Below are 20,376 nucleotides of genomic sequence, written 5' to 3'. Positions count from 1 at the left end.
AATGTAACAATAGCCATGTTGCATCAGCACTCTGTTTTAGTTACCATGGCAACATCACACTGGGTACAGCTGATATTACTGATGTTGAAAACAACATAACTCCGATGGTGGTCAAACAAACATGTTTTTCTCAAATCAGTTGTTGGCTGTTAATGTAGTGATTTCAAAAACACATCTCTGATTGGCTTAGACGGTCTACTCTATTAGCTCGACGTGTTCCTAGTGTAATATTACGTTTCCTACTTTCATTCGTTCACATTTCATTTATATACATAATTGGTTTATTCAACCCTTCTCTCCACCCTCCAACTCCTCTCCTCCTAAAAAAAATATATATAAATAAATTAAACATCTCGTGTCTGTGTGTGTGTGTGTTCGTTCTAGGAGTTGCACCACTGTGTGTCCAGGAAGATGTACCAGCAGTCGGAGGGCTGCAGGCTGAGAGTGGTGCACCCTGGGAACTACACTGTGAGGATCCGAGCCACGTCGCTGGCAGGAAACGGCTCCTGGACCGACCCCACACACTTCTACGTACAGGACCTCCGTAAGAGACACGCACCACAGACAGCTTGACCAATCAGTGAATCAATCCAATATCATTTGAATATAGAGCTTTTTTACGTTAGCAGTAGCCTGGCCTAAAACTCCATGGCAACGTGTTTTTTAGGGGTGGACCCATCCAACCTATTGATTATCATTGGTCCAGTCATCTTCATGGTTCTACTGATACTGGTGGCAGCGGGAGGATTCGTCATGTTCAGGAAGAAGTAGGTCTTATGGCTTCTCTGCAATCTGTCTGTCTTCAGCCAACCCAACTGTGTATGAAAGAAGCTGGTGTGTAGTCTCAGCTGTGATGCACAGCTTTTCTCCTGATACACCAGCAGTAACTATAGGCTTTTGTTCCAGCCCAGCACTAAGACAAATGGCTCAACTACTAGTAGTCTAGATTTGTATATTATTTCAAGACCAGGCTAAATTATACTTACTTTATTATGATTTACTTTTACAGTCAGACTATACATTGAGGGGGAAAAAATTCTACATTCAATAAAATAAAAAAAAAGAGTCTTAGCGTCCATAATTACAGTTTAAAAAAGGTGGTTATAAATGAAGACTTTGATTTGGTTTAATCAGGTTGTGTTTACAGTGAGGCTGGTCATAGGTCGCTCTCTGTTATTATAGTAATGTTACTCCTAGTGTGTACACTCTGATACCTGGATTAACTTTAGGGTTATTATGGTATTGATTTGGTATCTCTGTGTTGTTACTTGTTATATAATCATGATATATTATTAATTATAAACTGGGGGGTTCGAGCCCTGAATGCTCATTGGCTGAAAGCCGTGGTATATCAGACCATATACCACGGGTATGATAAAACATTTGTTTTAAGAACAAATAAGAACAGCCCTTAGGCGTGCTATATTGGCCAAACACAGTGCCTTCGGAAAGTATTCAGACCCTTTCACTTTTTTCACATTTTGTTACTTTACAGCCTTATTCTAAAATATATATTTTTTTGAATAATCCTCATCAATGTACACACAGTACCCCATAATGACAAAGTGAAAACAGGTTTTTAATTGTTTTTGCAAATGTATTAGATATAAAAACGGAAATACTTTATTTACGTAAGTATTCAGATCCTTTGCTATGAGACTCGAAATTGAGCTCAGGTGCATCCTGTTTCCATTGATCATCCTTGATGTTTCTACAACTTGATTGGAGTCCACCTGTGGTAAATTCAATTGATTGGACATGATTTGGAAAGGCACACACCTGTCTATATAAGGTCCCACAGTTGACAGTGCATGTCAGAGCAAAAACCAAGCCATGAGTTCGAAGGAATTGTCCGTAGAGCTCAGAGACAGGATTGTGTCGAGGCACAGATCTGGGGAAGGGTAGCAAAAAAATTCTGCAGCATTGAAGGTCCCCTAGAACACAGTGGCCCCCATCATTCTTAAATGGAAGAAGTTTGGAACCACCAAGTCTCTTCCTAGAGCTGGCCGCCCGGCCAAACTGAGCAATTGGGGGAGAAGGGCCTTGGTCAGGGAGGTGACCAAAAACCCGATGGTCACTCTGACAGCGCTCCAGAGTTCCTCTGTGGAGATGGAAGAACCTTCCAGAAGGGCAATCATCTCTGCAGCACTCCACCAATCAGGCCTTTATGTTAGAGGGGGCCAGACAGAAGCCACTCCTCAGTAAAAGGCACATGACAGCCCACTTGGAGTTTGCGAAAAGGGACCTGAAGGACTCTCAGACCATGAGAAACAAGATTCTCTGGTCTGATGAAACCAATATTGAACTCTTTGGCCTGGATGCCAAGCGGTATGTCTGGAGGAAACCAGGCAACGCTCATCACCTAGCCAATACTATCCCTACGGTGAGTGGCGGGGCGGGGGGGGGGGGGGGGTTCAGCAGCAGGGACTGGGAGACTAATCAGGATCGAGGGAAATATGAACAGAGCAAAGCACAGAGTGATCCTTGATGAAAACACCCAACCAAGAGAACGCAGGAGTGGCTTCGAGACAAGTCTCAATGTCCTTGAGTGGCCCAGCCAGAGTCCAGACTTGAACCCGATCAAACATCTCTGGAGAGACCTGAAAATGGCTGTGCAGCGACGCTCCCCATCCAACCTGACAGAGCTTGAGAGGATCTGCAGAGAAGAATGGGAGAAACTCCCCAAATACAGATGTGCCAAGCTTGTAGTGTCATACCCAAGAAGACTCGAGGCTGTAATCGCTGCCGAAGGTGCTTCAACAAATTACTGAGCAATGGGTCTGAATATTTATGTAAATTGTTTTTTCAGGTTTTTTTTTACATTTGCAACAACAACAAAAATAAACTCTGTTTTTGCGTTGTCATTATGGGGTGTTGTGTGTAGATTGAGAATGCTTAAAAAAAATCTGCATTTTTAGAATAAGGCTGTAACTTAGCAATGTGGGGAAAGTAAAGGGGCTGAATACTGTCCAAATGCACTGTACCACACCTCCTAATGCCTTATTGCTTAACTCTACCTCCTTGTTTTTCCCACCAAGGCAAACCCAGGGCCCCTCTGGACCCCTCTACACCTCCTCTAACCCAGAGTACCTCAGTGCTGCTGACAGTAAGGACACATTCTAAACTGATTTCTATGTTCTCAGCTGACCTTTGGGGAGTACACCTGTATAAAAGCATTGCGGACTGTATTTTGATGTTGAAACTAGTATGCCGTGTAAGTAGGCAATCACTGACACATACTAGCTGGCTATGAGAATTAGAGAAGTACAATACTTGATCGTTTGTGGATTATAGCGTCAAGGGGCCTCATTTATCTAAAGTGCATGCCCGCAATAAAAGTAAGGCTGTTTTTCCCGCCAAAGGTTGTTATTTATCAAATGTTGAACTTGACGGGAGAGTTTGCGTACCTCCCATGTACATCTCAGACCTTGCCTACGCCCAACTTCTAGTGGTTGAGCAACTGTATTGCAAGCTAGTATTGTTATTTTTGGAGGAAATGAAGTTGTTTGTTTATTATAATAATGCTGATAAAAACATAAAAACGTAAAAGGCCTAATGATAAAACAGATGCATTTGCTGTTGGTAAGAAGATTGCGTAGTCACCTAATATATTTCCTTCACTTTTTATTATATGGGCCTGAATCATAATCATATGCGGAGCATGTCTGTCCGTTTCTGACATGACTGGTTTATTCTGCTACACAAGATATATTAGGCTACTATTTATCCGTCGCTCATTCAATAGCCAATCGTTCTCATAAGTAAATAGACCGGTAGCCTATGACAGTATGGGTAGGCTACAGTATTGCTCTGCGATAGGAGTGTGACATAATAGTGTATTTAATCAGAGCCTATACCAAGGCAGGAGATAGAAACACAATCATGTATTGATAAACAAAATATTGAACAATTCCCATTTTACATAGAAGTGTGGGCTGTCGGCAGCATTTACTTTGATATTTTTCAATAGACCATCCATCTTGCAGAATGCGCGGCCATTGTTTGGCACTCACTATAGGCGGCATGCAACATTTTTTTTAAACTTCCTGAACAGGAATTTTCCTCTCATGGCTAACTACCAGGAAGTTTGAAAAGACAGGCTGAGTGGGCGGGGAGCTTATGTTCATGAGCTCACCTTGACTGACAGCTCTTTGAAACGTCAAGAAACTTGGGTGTGTTTAGCAGTGTTGCTGTAAAATCATCTCAAGCAAATTTGGTGATACACAAAGCAACTGAACATTGAAATTGCATCAATGATATACAGTGCATTCAGAAAGTATTCAGACCCCTTCCCCTTTTCCACATTTTATTACCTTACAGCCTTATTCTAAAATGGATTTAATAAAACATTTTCCTCATCAATCTACATACAATACCCCATAATGACAAAGTGAATACAGGTTTGTAGTTTGGAACCACCAAGACTCTTCCTAGAGCTGGCTGCCTGTCCAAACTGAGCAATCAGGGAGGTGACCAAGAACCCAATGGTCACTCTGACAGAGCTCCAGAGTTCTTCAGTGGAGATGGGAGAACCTTCCAGAAGGACAACCATCTCTGCAGCACTCCACCAATCAGGCCTTCGTGGTAGAGTGACGAGACGGAAGCCACTCCTCAGTAAAAGGCACATGACAGCCCGCTTGGAGTTTGTCAAAAGGCACCTACAGACTCTCAGACCATGAGAAACAAGATTCTCTGGTCTGATGAAACCAAGATTGAACTCTTTGGCCTGAATGCCAAACGTCACATCTGGAGGAAACCTGGCACCATCCCTACAGTGAAGCATCATTCTGTGGGGATGTTTTTCAGCGGCAGGGACTGGGAGAATGGTCAGGTTCGGGGGAAAGATGAACAGAGAAAAGTACAGAGTGACCCTTGATGAAAACCAGCTCCATAGCGCTCAGGACCTCAGACTGGGACGAAGGTTCACCTTCCAACAGGACAACAAACCTAAGCACACAGCCAAGACAACGCCGGAGTGGCTTTAGGACAAGTCTCTGAATGTCCTTGAGTGGACAGCTCAGCCAGAGCCCGGACTTGAACACGATCGAACATCTCTGGAGAAACCTGAAAATAGCTATGCAGCAACGCTCCACATCCAACCTGACAGAGCTTGAGAGGATCTGCAGAGAAGAATGGGAGAAACTCTCCAAATAAAGGTGTGCCAAGCTTGTAGCCTAATACCCAAGAAGACTCGATGCTGTAATCGTTGCTAAAGGTGCTTTAACAAAGTACTGACTAAAGGGTACTTTACTTTCTGAGTACTTGTAAATGTGATATTTCAGTTTTTTTTATCATTATGGGGTATTGTGTGTAGATTGATGGCGAGAAAAACAAATGAATCAATTTTAGAATAAGGCTGTAATGTAACAAAATGTGGAATAAGTGAAGGGGTCTGAATACTTTCCAAAGGCACTATATACTTTTTTTTAAACATCTCCCATTTAGCATGTCTCTTGTGATGCGGTTCACCGCAGCACTGACTTATGTGTTGACTTGACAACTGAGTTTTGAATGACCCTCTCTCCCCTTTTGTTCCATGCTGGCTGAAGACCTAGCTAGCCAGTAACATTTACATTTTTACATTTTAGTCATTTAGCAGACGCTCTAATCCAGAGCGACTTACAGTAGTGAATGCATACATTTCATTTCATGCATTCTTTTTGTACTGGCCCCCCGTGGGACTCGAACCCACAAACCTGGCGTTGCAAACACCATGCTGGCGTTGCAAACACCATGCTCTACCAACTGAGCCACAGGGATCCTAGCTTACACCAGACACAGATGAAGACCTAGCTAGCCAGTAACTAGCTAACACCAGACAGATGAAGACCTAGCTAGCCAGTAACTAGCTAACACCAGACACAGATGAAGACCTAGCTAGCCAGTAACTAGCTAACACCAGACACAGATGAAGACCTAGCTAGCCAGTAACTAGCTAACACCAGACACAGATGAAGACCTAGCTAGCCAGTAACTAGCTAACACCAGACAGATGAAGACCTAGCTAGCCAGTAACTAGCTAACACCAGACACAGATGAAGACCTAGCTAGCCAATAACTAGCTAACACCAGACACAGATGAAGACCTAGCTAGCCAGTCACTAACTAACACCAGACACAGATGAAGACCTAGCTAGCCAGTAACTAGCTAACACCAGACACAGATGAAGACCTAGCTAGCCAGTAACTAGCTAACACCAGACACAGATGAAGACCTAGCTAGCCAGTAACTAGCTAACACCAGACACAGATGAAGACCTAGCTAGCCAGTAACTAGCTAACACCAGACACGGATGAAGACCTAGCTAGCCAGTAACTAGCTAACACCAGACACGGATGAAGACCTAGCTAGCCAGTAACTAGCTAACACCAGACACAGATGAAGACCTAGCTAGCCAGTAACTAGCTAACACCAGACACGGATGAAGACCTAGCTAGCCAGTAACTAGCTAACACCAGACACGGATGAAGACCTAGCTAGCCAGTAACTAGCTAACACCAGACACGGATGAAGACCTAGCTAGCCAGTAACTAGCTAACACCAGACACAGATGAAGACCTAGCTAGCCAGTAACTAGCTAACACCAGATACAGATGAAGACCTAGCTAGCCAGTAACTAGCTAACACCAGACACAGATGAAGACCTAGCTAGCCAGTAACTAGCTAACACCAGACACAGATGAAGACCTAGCTAGCCAGTAACTAGCTAACACCAGACACAGATGAAGACCTAGCTAGCCAGTAACTAGCTAACACCAGATACAGATGAAGACCTAGCTAGCCAGTAACTAGCTAACACCAGACACAGATGAAGACCTAGATAACAAGTAACTAGCTAACAACAGATGAAGACCTAGCTAGCCAGTAACTAGCTAACACCAGACACAGATGAAGACCTAGCTAGCCAGTAACTAGCTACCACCAGATACAGATGAAGACCTAGCTAGCCAGTAACTAGCTAACACCAGACACAGATGAAGACCTAGCTAGCCAGTAACTAGCTAACACCAGACACGGATGAAGACCTAGCTAGCCAGTAACTAGCTAACACCAGACACAGATGAAAGGGGAAACTTTTAATAATAATTGCTGACACCCTACAGTAAAATTTTGGCCATCTAGCTATATAAACCAAGCTCCTCTGCAAACACGCCTCCTTCGATGTTGGTTGCAAGGTGGTACTTATTTAAATTAGATAAGAGAATATCGTGTTACCATTGGTGTATTAAAGTGAGAGTTAAGGTGACGTCACCTTATTTTAAACAGGGGAGGGGACCAGTAACTTTATGATCAAACTTCATCAATGTAGAAGCAACAGTCGCTTTGCTTCTACAAAATGACTGTTGCTTTGATCTGATTTCATACTTTGATCTGGTTTCCTTCAAATATCATCAAATTTCATTTTTATAAAATTGAATCGAGGGCATTTTCCAGTCGTGGTTGTAGAGCTCGTTCACGACCGTACAAATGTAGTTTTACTCTGATTCGTCAATGAAAATATGTGGATATGTTTGTGTGCGACAGTTCAATAAATCCCAATCATTTGTTGCGCACGCAAATCCTACAATCTCCACGTACACCAGAATTTTGTAAGAAAATGTACGCACGGCCCCAGGAGTTTACTGTGTGTGTGTGTGTGTGTGTGTGTGTGTGTGTGTGTTCTCTCCAGTGTACGAGCCAGACGACTGGGAGGTGGGCAGGGATAAGATTAACATCCTACGAGAGCTGGGTCAGGGCTCGTTCGGCATGGTCTACGAGGGCATCGCCAAGGACATCGTGAAGGGAGAGCCGGAGACGCACGTGGCTGTGAAGACGGTCAACGAGTCGGCCAGTCTGAGAGAGAGGATAGAGTTCCTCAACGAGGCCTCCGTCATGAAGGGCTTCACCTGTCACCATGTGGTAAGAGAGATGGATGGATGGAGAGAGGATAGAGAGAGATGATAGTGAGATAGAGAGCAAAAAGGAAAGGATAGCGAGATGGAGAGCAAGAGAGGAGTGTGAAAGGGAGAGGAGAGCGGGATAGAGAGAGCGAGAGAGAGGATGGCGCGAGAGGGGATGTCGAGAGACGGAGAGAGAGGATGTCGAGAGACGGAGAGAGAGAGGATGGCGAGAGAGAGAGCATGGCGAGAGAGAGGGGGAGAGGATGGCGAGAGAGGATGGAGTGAGAGAGAGAATGGTGAGAGAGGGAGAGAATGGGGAGAGGGGATGGTGAGAGGGGATAGGATGGCGAGAGAGAGGGAGAGAGAGAGGATGGCGAGAGGGATAGGATGGCGAGAGAGAGAGGGGGAGATAGGAGAGTTCCTCAATAAGGCCTCCATCATGAAGGGCTTTACTTGCTGCTACAGTGTCTATAGAAGGTGATGCCACCTTACATTCACATTTGAGTCATTTAGCAGCTAATGAAGGTGAGACCACATACCATGATGATCACAAGACATGTTTGTTTAAAGTGTTGGTTAACTACCGAGGTGTAAGAATCAAAGCAACGGAAACGAAATGGTTTCTTCTCAGGTGCGTCTGATGGGTGTGGTCTCTAAGGGCCAGCCCACTCTAGTTGTCATGGAGCTGATGACCCATGGCGACCTGAAGAGCTACCTGCGCTGCCTCCGCCCCGACTCTGAGGTACACACACACACATTATTGGGATCCCTGTCCTGGGGGCTAGTCTACCCCTGCAGGCAGCAGCTCTATCCACCCTGTATCCCTCTCCTCTCTCCACCCTGTATCCCTCTCCTCTCTCCACCCTGTATCCCTCTCCTCTCTCCACCCTGTATCCCTCTCCTCTCCACCCTGTATCCCTCTCCTCTCTCCACCCTGTATCCCTCTCCTCTCTCCACCCTGTCTCCCTCACCCTGTCTCCCTCTCCTCTCTCCACCCTGTATCCCTCTCCTCTCTTCACCCTGTATCCCTCTCCTCTCTCCCTCTGTATCCCTCTCCACCCTGTATCCCTCTCCACCCTGTATACCTCTCCTCTCTCCACCCTGTATCCCTCTCCCCTCTCCAACCTGTATCCCTCTCCACCCAGTATCCCTCTCCTCTATCCACCCTGTATCCCTCACCCTGTCTCCCTCTCCTTTCTCCACCCTGTATCCCTCACCCTGTATCCCTCTCCTCTCTCCACCCTGTCTCCCTCTCCTCTCTCCACCCTGTATCCCTCACCCTGTCTCCCTCTCCTCTCTCCACCCTGTATCCCTCTCCACCCTGTATACCTCTCCTCTCTCCACCCTGTATCCCTCTCCCCTCTCCAACCTGTATCCCTCTCCACCCAGTATCCCTCTCCTCTATCCACCCTGTATCCCTCACCCTGTCTCCCTCTCCTCTCTCCACCCTGTATCCCTCACCCTGTCTCCCTCTCCTCTCTCCACCCTGTCTCCCTCTCCTCTCTCTACCCTGTATCCCTCTCCACCCTGTATCCCTCTCCTCTCTCCACCCTGTATCCCTCTCCTCTCTCCACCCTGTATCCCTCTCCTCTCTCCACCCTGTATCCCTCTCCCCTCTCCACCCTGTATCCCTCTCCTCTCTCCACCCTGTATCCCTCTCCTCTCTCCACCCTGTATCCCTCTCCTCTCTCCACCCTGTATCCCTCTCCTCTCTCCTCCCTGTATCCCTCTCCTCTATCCTCCCTGTATCCCTCTCCTCTATCCACCCTGTCTCCCTCACCTATCTCCATCCTGTATCCCTCTCCTCTCTCCACCCTGTATCCCCCTCCTCTCTCCACCCTGTATCCCCCTCCTCTATCCACCCTGTATCCCTCTCCTCTCTCCACCCTGTATCCCTCACCCTGTGTCCCTCTCCTCTATCCCTTCTTCTCATATTGAACTATATCACAAATACCCCAAAAACATCTATATTTATAACTTGTAATTGTTGTGATCTATGCGCCCCCTTCTGGCCTGTTGCAGAATAGCCCTAGTATTAATACATGTGTTGTTAGAATAACCCTACTAGGCGCCCGCCCCCCACGCTGAGGGAGATGGTCCAGATGACAGCAGAGATAGCAGACGGCATGGCCTACCTCAACGCCAAAAAGTTTGTCCACAGAGATCTGGCCGCTAGGAACTGCATGGTGGCACAGGACTTCACTGTCAAGATAGGAGGTAGTCTACACTCACACTGTCTCTCACTCACTCTGTCTTTACCCTAACTTTAACCCCAAAACCTCACCCCTAACCCTAACCATGGCCCCTAGCCCGTAAACCTAACCCTAGCCCGTAAACCTAACCCTAGCCCGTAAACCTAACCCTAGCCCCTAAACCTAACCCTAGCCCCTAAACCTAACCCTAGCCCCTAAACCTAACCCTAGCCCCTAAACCTAACCCTAGCCCCTAAACCTAATCCTAGCCCCTAAACCTAATCCTAGCCCCTAACCCTAAAACTAACCCTAGCCACTAACCCGAAACCTAGCCCCTAACCCTAGCTCCTAAACCTAGCCCCTAACCCTAAAACTGACCCTAGCCCCTAACCCTAAAACTGACCCTAGCCCCTAACCCTAAAACTAACCCTAGCCACTAACCCGAAACCTAGCCCCTAACCCTAAACCTAGCCCCTAGCCCCTAACCCTAAAACTGACCCTAGCCCCTAACCCTAAAACTAACCCTAGCCCTAACCCTAGCTCCTAAACTTAACCCTAGCCCCTAACCCTAAAACTGACCCTAGCCCCTAACCCTTAACCTGCCCCTAAACCTAAAACTGATCCTAGCCCCTAAACCTAACCCTAACCCCTAACCCTAAAACTGACCCTAAAACTGACCCTAACCCTAAAACTAACCCTAACCACTAACCCGAAACCGAACCCCTAACCCTAGCTCCTAACCCTAGCCCCTAACCCTAGCTCCTAACCCTAGCCCCTAACCCTAGCCCCTAACCCTAAACCTAACCCTAAAACTAACCCTAAACCTAACCCTAAAACTGACCCTAGCTCCTAACCCTGAAACTGACCCTAGCTCCTAACCCTGAAACTGACCCTAGCCCCTAACCCTAAACCCCATTCTAGCTCCTAACCCTAAACCCCATTCTAGCTCCTAACCCTAAACCCCATTCTAGCTCCTAACCCTAAACCCCCTAGAAATAGCATTTGACCTTGTGGGGACTAACAACATGTCCCCAGTTGGTCCAATTTTTGTTTGTTTACTATTGTTGTGGGGACTTGTGGTCCAGTATAGTTATCCACACACACATATCAAGATAGTAGGCATGGGAACTAACTTCCTCACATATACAATGTAATACTTTTAAATACATCTACATGCATGTTTAACTGCCTTCTGCAAAGTAAATTTCCCCTCTGAGATAATAAAGATTATTCTGTAATTTCTCTCATTCTGCAACATAATGGTGCTAGGGCTCTTTCCACTTTGGATGTACAGTTGAAGTCGGAAGTTTACATACACTTAGGTTGGAGTCTTTAAAACTCGTTTTTCAACCACTTCACACATTTCTTGTTAACAAACTATAGTTTTGGCAAGTCGGTTAGGACATCTACTTTGTGCATGACACAAGTCATTTTTCCAACAATTGTTTACAGACAGATTATTTCCCTTATAAATCATTGTATCGCAATTCCAGTGGGTCAGAGGTTTACATACACTAAGTTGACTGTGCTTTTAAACAGCTTCGAAAATTCCAGAATGATGTCATGGCTTTAGAAGCTTCTGATAGGCTAATTGACATCATTTGAGTCAATTGGAGGTGTACCTGTGGATGTATTTCAAGGCCTACCTTCAAACTCAGTGCCTCTCTGCTTGACATCGTGGGAAATTCGAAAGAAATCAGCCAAGACCTCAGAAAAATAATTGTAGACCTCCACAAGTCTTGTTCATCCTTGGGAGCAATTTTCAAATGCCTGAAGGTACCACGTTCATCAGTACAAACAATAGTGTGCAAGTATAAACACCATGGGACCACACAGCCGTCATACCGCTCAGGAAGGAGATGCGTTCGGTCATCCTAGAGATGAACGCACTTTGGTGCGTAAAGTTCAACTCAATCCCAGAACAACAGCAAAGGACCTTGTGAAGATGCTGGAGGAAACCGGTACAAAAGTATATATATCCACAGTAAAACGAGTCCTATATCGACATAACCTGAAAGGCTGCTCAGCGAGGAAGAAGCCACTGCTCCAAAACCGGCATAAAAAAGCCAGACTACGGTTTGCAAATGCACATGGGGACAAAGATCGTACTTTTTGGAGACATTTCCTCTGGTCTGATGAAACAAAACTAGAACCGTTTGGCCATAATGACCATCGTTATGTTTGGAGGAAAAAGGGGGAGGCTTGCAAGCCGAAGAACACCATCCCAACTGTGAAGCACGGTGATGGCAGCATCATGTTGTGGGGGTGCTTTGCTGCAGGAGGGACTGGTGCACTTCACAAAATAGATGACATCATGAGGTAGGGAAAGTATGTGGATATATTGAAGCAACATCTCAAGACATCAGTCAGGAAGTTAAAGCTTGGTCGCAAATGGGTCTTCCAAATGGACAATGACCCCAAGCATACTTCCAAAGTTGGGGCAATGTGGCTTAAGGACAACAAAGACAAGATATTGGAGTGGCCATCACAAAGCCCTGACCTCAATCCTATAGAAAATTTGGTGGCAGAACTGAAAAAGCGTGTGCGAGCAAGGAGGCCTACAAACCTGACTCAGTTACACCAACTCTGTCAGGAGGAATGGGCAAAAGTTCACCAAACTTATTGTGGAAGCTGGTGGAAGGCTACCCAAAACGTTTGACCCAAGTTAAACAATTTAAAGGGAATGCTACCAAATACTAATTGAGTGTATGTAAACTTCTGACCCACTGGGAATGTGATGAAAGAAATAAAAGCTGAAATACATAATTCTCTCTACTATTATTCTAACATTTCACATTCTTAAAATAAAGTGGTGATCCTAACTGACCTAAGACAGGGAATTTTTACTAGGATTAAATGTTAGGAATTGTTTAAAACTGAGTTTAAATGTATTTGGCTAAGGTGTTTGTAAACTTCCGACTTCAACTGTATTTGCCTTTTCATATAGGTCATTTGTATTTTCGCTCCTTTCTCTAAATGTTTGTATAAATTGTTGACAGGCTGTTGCAAAGCAGGTTTCTGTTCTGGGATAAAAATGAAATATATTCTCTACTCAACCCTCAGACTTTGGTATGACCAGAGACATCTATGAGACGGACTACTACCGTAAGGGAGGGAAGGGTCTTCTTCCTGTCCGCTGGATGGCTCCTGAGTCTCTAAAGGACGGAGTGTTCACCGCACACTCTGACTGCTGGTGAGAATACCTGACTGTCTCTCTGTTTGTCTCTCTGTTTGTCTCTGTGTCTGTCTCTCTGTCTGTCTGTCTCTCTGTCTCTGTGTGTCTGTCTGTGAGAGTGTGAGCCTGCTAACTGGTTCTTCAAGGTTTTTCCCTACCTATCCACCTATGGAGTTTTTCCTTGCCACTCGTTTGTGTGTGTGTGTGTGTGTGTGTGTGTGTGTGTGTGTGTGTGTGTGTCAGGTCGTTTGGAGTGGTGTTGTGGGAGATCAGTACCCTAGCAGAGCAGCCGTACCAGGGCCTGTCTAACGAGCAGGTCCTGAAGTTCGTCATGGATGGAGGATATCTGGACCGACCAGACAACTGTGCTGACCGGCTGTAAGTCTCACCTCTAGATCAATGTTATAAAGGATACAGTGTCTGTATAGTCCAGCTCAATGATATCACACTGTAGATATCTATGGTGTAGTCGTGGTCATTGTGGGATGGGAAGACAATTTATACAGTGGGGGGAAAAGTATTTGATCCCCTGTTGATTTTGTACGTTTGCCCACTTACAAAGAAATGATCAGTCTATAATTTTATTGGTAGGTTTATATGAACAGTGAGAGACAGAAAAACAAAACAAAAATCCAGAAAAACGCATGTCAAAAATGTTATAAATTGATTTGCATTTTAATGAGGGAAATAAGTATTTGACCCCTCTGCAAAACATGACTTAGTACTTGGTGGCAAAACCCTTGTTGGCAATCACAGAGGTCAGACATTTCTTGTAGTAGGCCACCAGGTTTGCACACATCTCAGGAGGGATTTTGTCCCACTCCTCTTTGCAGATCTTCTCCAAGTCATTAAGGTTTGCACACTGACGTTTGGCAACTCGAACCTTCACCTCCCTCCACAGATTTTCTATGGGATTAAGGTCTGGAGACTGGCTAGGCCACTCCAGGACCTTAATGTGCTTCTTCTTGAGCCATTCCTTTGTTGCCTTGGCCGTGTGTTTTGGGTCATTGTCATGCTGGAATACCCATTCACGACCCATTTTCAATGCCCTGGCTGAGGGAAGGAGGTTCTCACCCAAGATTTGACGGTACATGGCCCCGTCCATCGTCCCTTTGATGTGGTGAAGTTGTCCTGTCCCCTTAGCAGAAAAACACCCCCAAAGCATAATGTTTCCACCTCCATGTTTGACGGTGGAGATGGTGTTCTTGGGGTCATAGGCAGCATTCCTCCTCCTCCAAACACGGCGAGTTGAGTTGATGCCAAAGAGCTCCAATTTGGTCTCATCTGACTACAACACTTTCACCAGTTGTCCTCTGAATCATTCAGATGTTCATTGGCAAACTTCAGACGGGCATGTATATGTATTCTTCAGCGGGGGGACCTTGCGGGCGCTGCAGGATTTCAGTCCTTCACGGCGTAGTGTGTTACCAATTGTTTTCTTGGTGACTATGGTCCCAGCTGCCTTGAGATCATTGACAAGATCCTCCTGTGTAGTTCTGGGCTGATTCCTCACCGTTCTCATGATCATTGCAACTCCACGAGGTGAGAACTTGCATGGTGCCCCAGGCCGAGGGATATTGACAGTTCTTTTGTGTTTCTTCCATTTGCGAATAATCGCACCAAATGTTGTCACCTTCTCACCAAGCTGCTTGGCGATGATCTTGTAGCCCATTCCAGCCTTGTGTAGGTCTACAATCTTGTCCCTGACATCCTTGGAGAGCTCTTTGGTCTTGGCCATGGTGGAGAGTTTGGAATCTGATTGATTGATTGCTTCTGTGGACAGGTGTCTCTTATACAGGTAACAAGCTGCGTTTAGGAGCACTCCCTTTAAGAGTGTGCTCCTAATCTCAGCTCGTTACCTGTATAAAATACACCTGGGAGCCAGAAATCTTTCTGATTGAGAGGGGGTCAAATACTTATTTCCCTCATTAAAATACAAATCAATTTATAACATTTTTGACATGCGTTTTTCTCTATTTTTGTTGTTATTCTGTCTCTCACTGTTCAAATAAACCCAACATTAAAATGATAGACTGGTCCTTTCTTTGTCAGTGGGCAAACGTACAGAATCAGCAGTTGATCAAATACTTTTTCCCCCCACTGTAGATGACAACGTTAGAACAATCACTGATTATTACTCTTCTTTGGTGATCATGATACTGGGGATATTGGTGATCCTGATATTGGGGATCATGATATTGGGGATATTGGTGATATTGGTGATCATGATATTAGGGATATTGGTGATCGTGATATTGGGGATATTGGTGATCACGATACTGGGGATATTGGTGATCATGATGTTGGTGATCATGATATTGGTGATCGTGATGTGGTGATCATGATATTGGGGATATTGGTGATCATGATATTGGGGATATTGGTGATCATGATACTGGGGATATTGGTGATCATGATACTGGGGATATTGGTGATCATGATATTGGTGATCATGAAATTGGGGATATTGGTGATCATGATACTGGGGATGTTTGTGATTGTGATACTGGGGATATTGGTGATCATGATATTGGTGATCATGTTATTGGGGATATTGGTGATCATAATATTGGTGATCATGATACTGGGGATATTGGTGATCATGATATTGGGGATATTAGGGATCATGATATTGGTGATCTTGATACTGGGGATATTAGTGATCTTGATACTGGGGATATTAGTGATCTTGATACTGGGGATATTGGTGATCATGATATTGGGGATATTGGTGATCATGGTATTGGGGATATTAGTGATCATGATATTGGGGATCATGATATTAGTGATCATGATATTGGGGTTATTGGTGATCATGATATTTGTGATCATGATATTGGGGATATTGGTGATCATGATATTGGTGATCATGATATTGGGGATATTGGTGATCATGATACTGGGGATATTAGTGATCATGATACTGGGGATATTGGTGATTATGATATTGGGGATATTGGTGATCATGATATTGGGGATATTGGTGATCATGATATTGGGGATATTGGTGATCATGATATTGGGGATATTGGTGATCATGATATTGGGCATATTGGTGATCATGATATTGGGGATATTGGTGAAAATGATATTGCGGCTATTGGTGATCATGATATTGGTGATCATGATATTGGGGTTATTGGTGATCATGATACTGGGGATATTAGGGATATTAGTGATCGTGATATTGGTGATCATTATATTGGGGATATTGGTGATCATGATACTGGGGATATTGGTGGTATTTGTGATCATGATATTGGGGTATTGCTGATCGGGATGTTGATGATAGTGGGGATATTGGTGATCATGGTTTTTGGGATATTGATGATATTGAGGATAGTGGTGATATTGGTGAAATCCTGATTGAGTTGTTACAATAACTTTGATACAAAACCAATCATCTCCTTTTCTCCTCTCTCCTTTATTCCTCCTCTCCTCCCCTCTTCCTCCTTGTCTTCTCTCCTCCTTCTCCACTCCTCCTCCCCTCTTCCTCCTTGTCTCCTCTTCTCCCCCCTTCCTCCTTGTCTTCTCTGCTTCTTCTCTCTACCTTCTGCTCTTCCTCCTTCTCCTCTCCTCCTCCTCTTCTTCCTCCTCTCTTCCTCCTCTTCTCTCCTCAGACACAATCTGATGTCAATGTGCTGGCAGTACAACCCCAAGCTGCGTCCCAGCTTCCAGGAGATCATTGAGATGCTCCACGAGGACCTTCACCAGTCCTTCCAGGAGGTCTCCTTCTACTATAGCCAGGAGAACAAGCCTCCGGAGCAGGAGGACTTTGACCTGGACATGGACAACATGGAGAGCATTCCCCTAGACCCATCATCTTACTCCCAGAGAGGGGACCACAGTTCCTCTTTCTCCCAGAGAGGGGACCACAGTTCCTCTTTCTCCCAGAGAGGGGACCACAGCTCTGAGCGGGACGAGGCGAGTTCGTCACTGGGGTTGAGACAAAACAACTACGAGGAACACATCCCGTACACACACATGAACGGGGGAAAGACTAACGGACAACAGACACTAGCCCTCCCTCGGTCTAGTCCCTCCTAACAGAACATTAAATGGGTGTAAGGGTCTAGTCCAGAGGTGGACAACTCCAGTCTTCTGGGGCCTGATTGGTGTCACACTTCTTCTCCATCCTAGCAAACACAGCTGATTAATCGCATTGCATTCTAAACTGAAGATCATGATTAGGTGATTATTGGAGACAGGTGTGTTAGCTGGTGCTGGGGGCAAAACTGTGACACCAATCAGTCCCACGAGGACTGGAATTGCCCACCCCTGGTCTAGTCCCTCCTAACAGAACATTATATGGGGTAAGGGTCTAGTCCCTCCTAACAGAACATTATATGGGGTAAGGGTCTAGTCCCTCCTAACAGAACATTATATGGGGTAAGGGTCTAGTCCCTCCTAACAGAACATTATATGGGTAAGGGTCTAGTCCCTCCTAACAGAACATTATATGGGGTAAGGGTCTAGTCCCTCCTAACAGAACATTATATGGGTAAGGGTCTAGTCCCTCCTAACAGAACATTATATGGGGTAAGGGTCTAGTCCCTCCTAACAGAACATTATATGAGGTAAGGGTCTAGACCCTCCTAACAGAACATTATATGGGGTAAGGGTCTGGTCCCTCCTAACAGAACATTATATGAGGTAAGGGTCTAGACCCTCCTAACAGAACATTATATGGGGTAAGGGTCTAGTCCCTCCTAACAGAACATTATATGAGGTAAGGGTCTAGTCCCTCCTAACAGAACATTATATGGGGTAAGGGTCTAGTCCCTCCTAACAGAACATTATATGGGGTACGGGTCTAGTCCCTCCTAACAGAACATTATATGGGGTCGGGTCTAGTCCCTCCTAACAGAACATTATATGGGGTCGGGTCTAGTCCCTCCTAACAGAACATTATATGGGGTCGGGTCTAGTCCCTCCTAACAGAACATTATATGGGGTCGGGTCTAGTCCCTCCTAACAGAACATTATATGGGGTCGGGTCTAGTCCCTCCTAACAGAACATTATCCCCATGTCTTTCCCACAGATGAATTGATATGAATATAGTTTTGTTGTTTTGTATAGATGATCACTTTTTTCACTTGTTCAGAGGCCTCCTGGAAGTACACATCTCAGGACATTATTGCTCTCTGTTGTCAAGATGCCACCCTCATTACACTACAGTATGTAGCCACGTTGTCCAATGTCAACCAGGAGAGAACATACAACCAACCACACATACATTTTTTGTATTCAAGGAAGACGAACCTCCCTCTCTACTGCTTCTCTCTTGTCCTCAATCTTTGTTTTCTTTTTTTAATATTGCCAAGTTTCCACGAATGTGTGGCGGAGGTAGAAATCAACTGTGAAAATAACTAAACTTTGGGTCAACCTGAAGGCTGCTAACCCCAGGACTCTCCAGACTGTCCCTTCCCCAAGCTGAGGCTCTCTCCCTGGGTAGCTCAGCTCTCGCTGGGTCCCTGGGTCTCCCTGGGCCTCCCTGGGCCATGGAGGTCCCCCATGGTGTCGCTCAGTGTAAAAGTGCCCTTTTATCTCTGTCTGTGACCTGCATCTAATGTTATGGAGCTGTGTCTGTCTGTGACCTGCATCTAATGTCATGGAGCTGTGTGTCTGTCTGTGACCTGCATCTTATGTTATGGAGCTGTGTCTGTCTGTGACCTGCATCTAATGTCATGGAGCTGTGTGTCTGTCTGTGACCTGCATCTTATGTCATGGAGCTGTGTGTCTGTCTGTGACCTGCATCTTATGTCATGGAGCTGTGTGTCTGTCTGTGACCTGCATCTAATGTCATGGAGCTGTGTCTGTCTGTGACCTGCATCTTATGTCATGGAGCTGTGTGTCTGTCTGTGACCTGCATCTAATGTCATGGAGCTGTGTCTGTCTGTGACCTGCATCTTATGTCATGGAGCTGTGTCTGTCTGTGACCTGCATCTAATGTCATAGAGCTGTGTCTCTGTCTCTTTGTGCTCTCAAGTTGTCAAGGAACGACAGACTTTCTGAGACTTGAGAACTAGCTAACTTTTGGGTTGATGAATGTGTCAAATCCATTTTCGAATCTTCGAACAAACTTTATTGATCCACTGGAGAAGCTTGTTGTCATCTCTCCTCACACTCTGCAGTATTACAAACATCACATAAAGAATTAACATATTTCTTTGGTTATATTTTTTTATTTATTTAGGTTTCATTTTCTCATTTTGAGTTTTCACATTTACAGCTGAAGGATATTTAAAAATCTGTTTGAGGGAGAGAGAAAAAACATTAAAAAAAAAAAATTCAAAACGAGTTCCTCAGATGACCAATAGATGCTTATTTTGGTATATTTTAGTGGGTATAGAAAATATAAATATATATAAATATATTATTGATGGTTTTTTTCTACATAGTTGTTGACATTGTGTTTCATGAGGTATTTCCGGTCTGTAGAAAAAAAAATGTTTTTACATGTTTGTCTCTTATGTTTATTTTTTCTAATACAGAAATCATACTAATAATCATTTGGACTTGTGATCAACCAGCAGCACTTGGTCTTTCCTCTCTGTATCAGATGCACAGTAAGAGGAGGAGGAGGAGCTCGGCCCGTTGATATCAAATCAAACTGTCTGCTCTAGATAAATAAAGCAGCGTGGTGCAACATGACAACTCTCTGTCTCTGTCTCTGTCCTCATGCGTCTGTAATTGTTTACTATGTAGTTTAATTACGTCAGGATGTGGTATGTGTGTACAATTGATCTCAGAGCGAGGTCTTTGTGTAATCAATGTACAGTACCAGTCAAAAGTTTGGACACCTACTCATTCAAGGGCTTTTCTTTTAAGTTTACTATATTCTACATTGTAGAATAATAGTGAAGACATCAAAACTATGAAATAACACCTATGGAATCATGTAGTAACCAAAAAAGTGTTAAACAAATCAAAATATATTTTATATTCAAAGTAGCCACCCTTTGCCTTGACAGCTTTGCACACTCTTGGCATTCTCTCAACCAGCTTCACCTGGAATGCATTTCCAACAATCTTGAAGGAGTTCCCACATATGCTGAGCACTTGTTGGCTGCTTTTCCTTCACTCTGCGGGCCAACTCATCCCAAACCATCTTAATTGGGTTGAGG

At 44.7% G+C, this 20,376-nt stretch overlaps 1 protein-coding gene across 3 annotated transcripts in view; it reads left to right on the top strand.

The window, feature by feature from the left end:
- LOC115157526 (insulin receptor) overlaps positions 1–18,681 on the top strand; it is a 155,017-nt gene extending 136,336 nt beyond the window's left edge. For all 3 annotated transcript variants that reach the window (XM_029705867.1, XM_029705866.1, XM_029705865.1), the window contains 9 exons: positions 385–544; positions 668–767; positions 3,039–3,106; positions 7,671–7,900; positions 8,513–8,623; positions 9,936–10,098; positions 13,137–13,266; positions 13,492–13,626; positions 16,869–18,681. In XM_029705867.1, the coding sequence (XP_029561727.1) occupies positions 385–544; positions 668–767; positions 3,039–3,106; positions 7,671–7,900; positions 8,513–8,623; positions 9,936–10,098; positions 13,137–13,266; positions 13,492–13,626; positions 16,869–17,295 (1,524 nt within the window). In that variant the 3' untranslated portion in view covers positions 17,296–18,681. The remainder of the gene's footprint in view (positions 1–384; positions 545–667; positions 768–3,038; positions 3,107–7,670; positions 7,901–8,512; positions 8,624–9,935; positions 10,099–13,136; positions 13,267–13,491; positions 13,627–16,868) is intronic.
- Positions 18,682–20,376: the final 1,695 nt, after the last annotated feature.

This window comes from Salmo trutta, chromosome 21, assembly GCF_901001165.1.
Source record: "Salmo trutta chromosome 21, fSalTru1.1, whole genome shotgun sequence".
NCBI lineage: Eukaryota > Metazoa > Chordata > Actinopteri > Salmoniformes > Salmonidae > Salmo > Salmo trutta.
The sequence above is the reverse complement of the archived record's forward strand: the minus strand, read 5'-3'. Positions and strand labels throughout refer to the sequence as shown.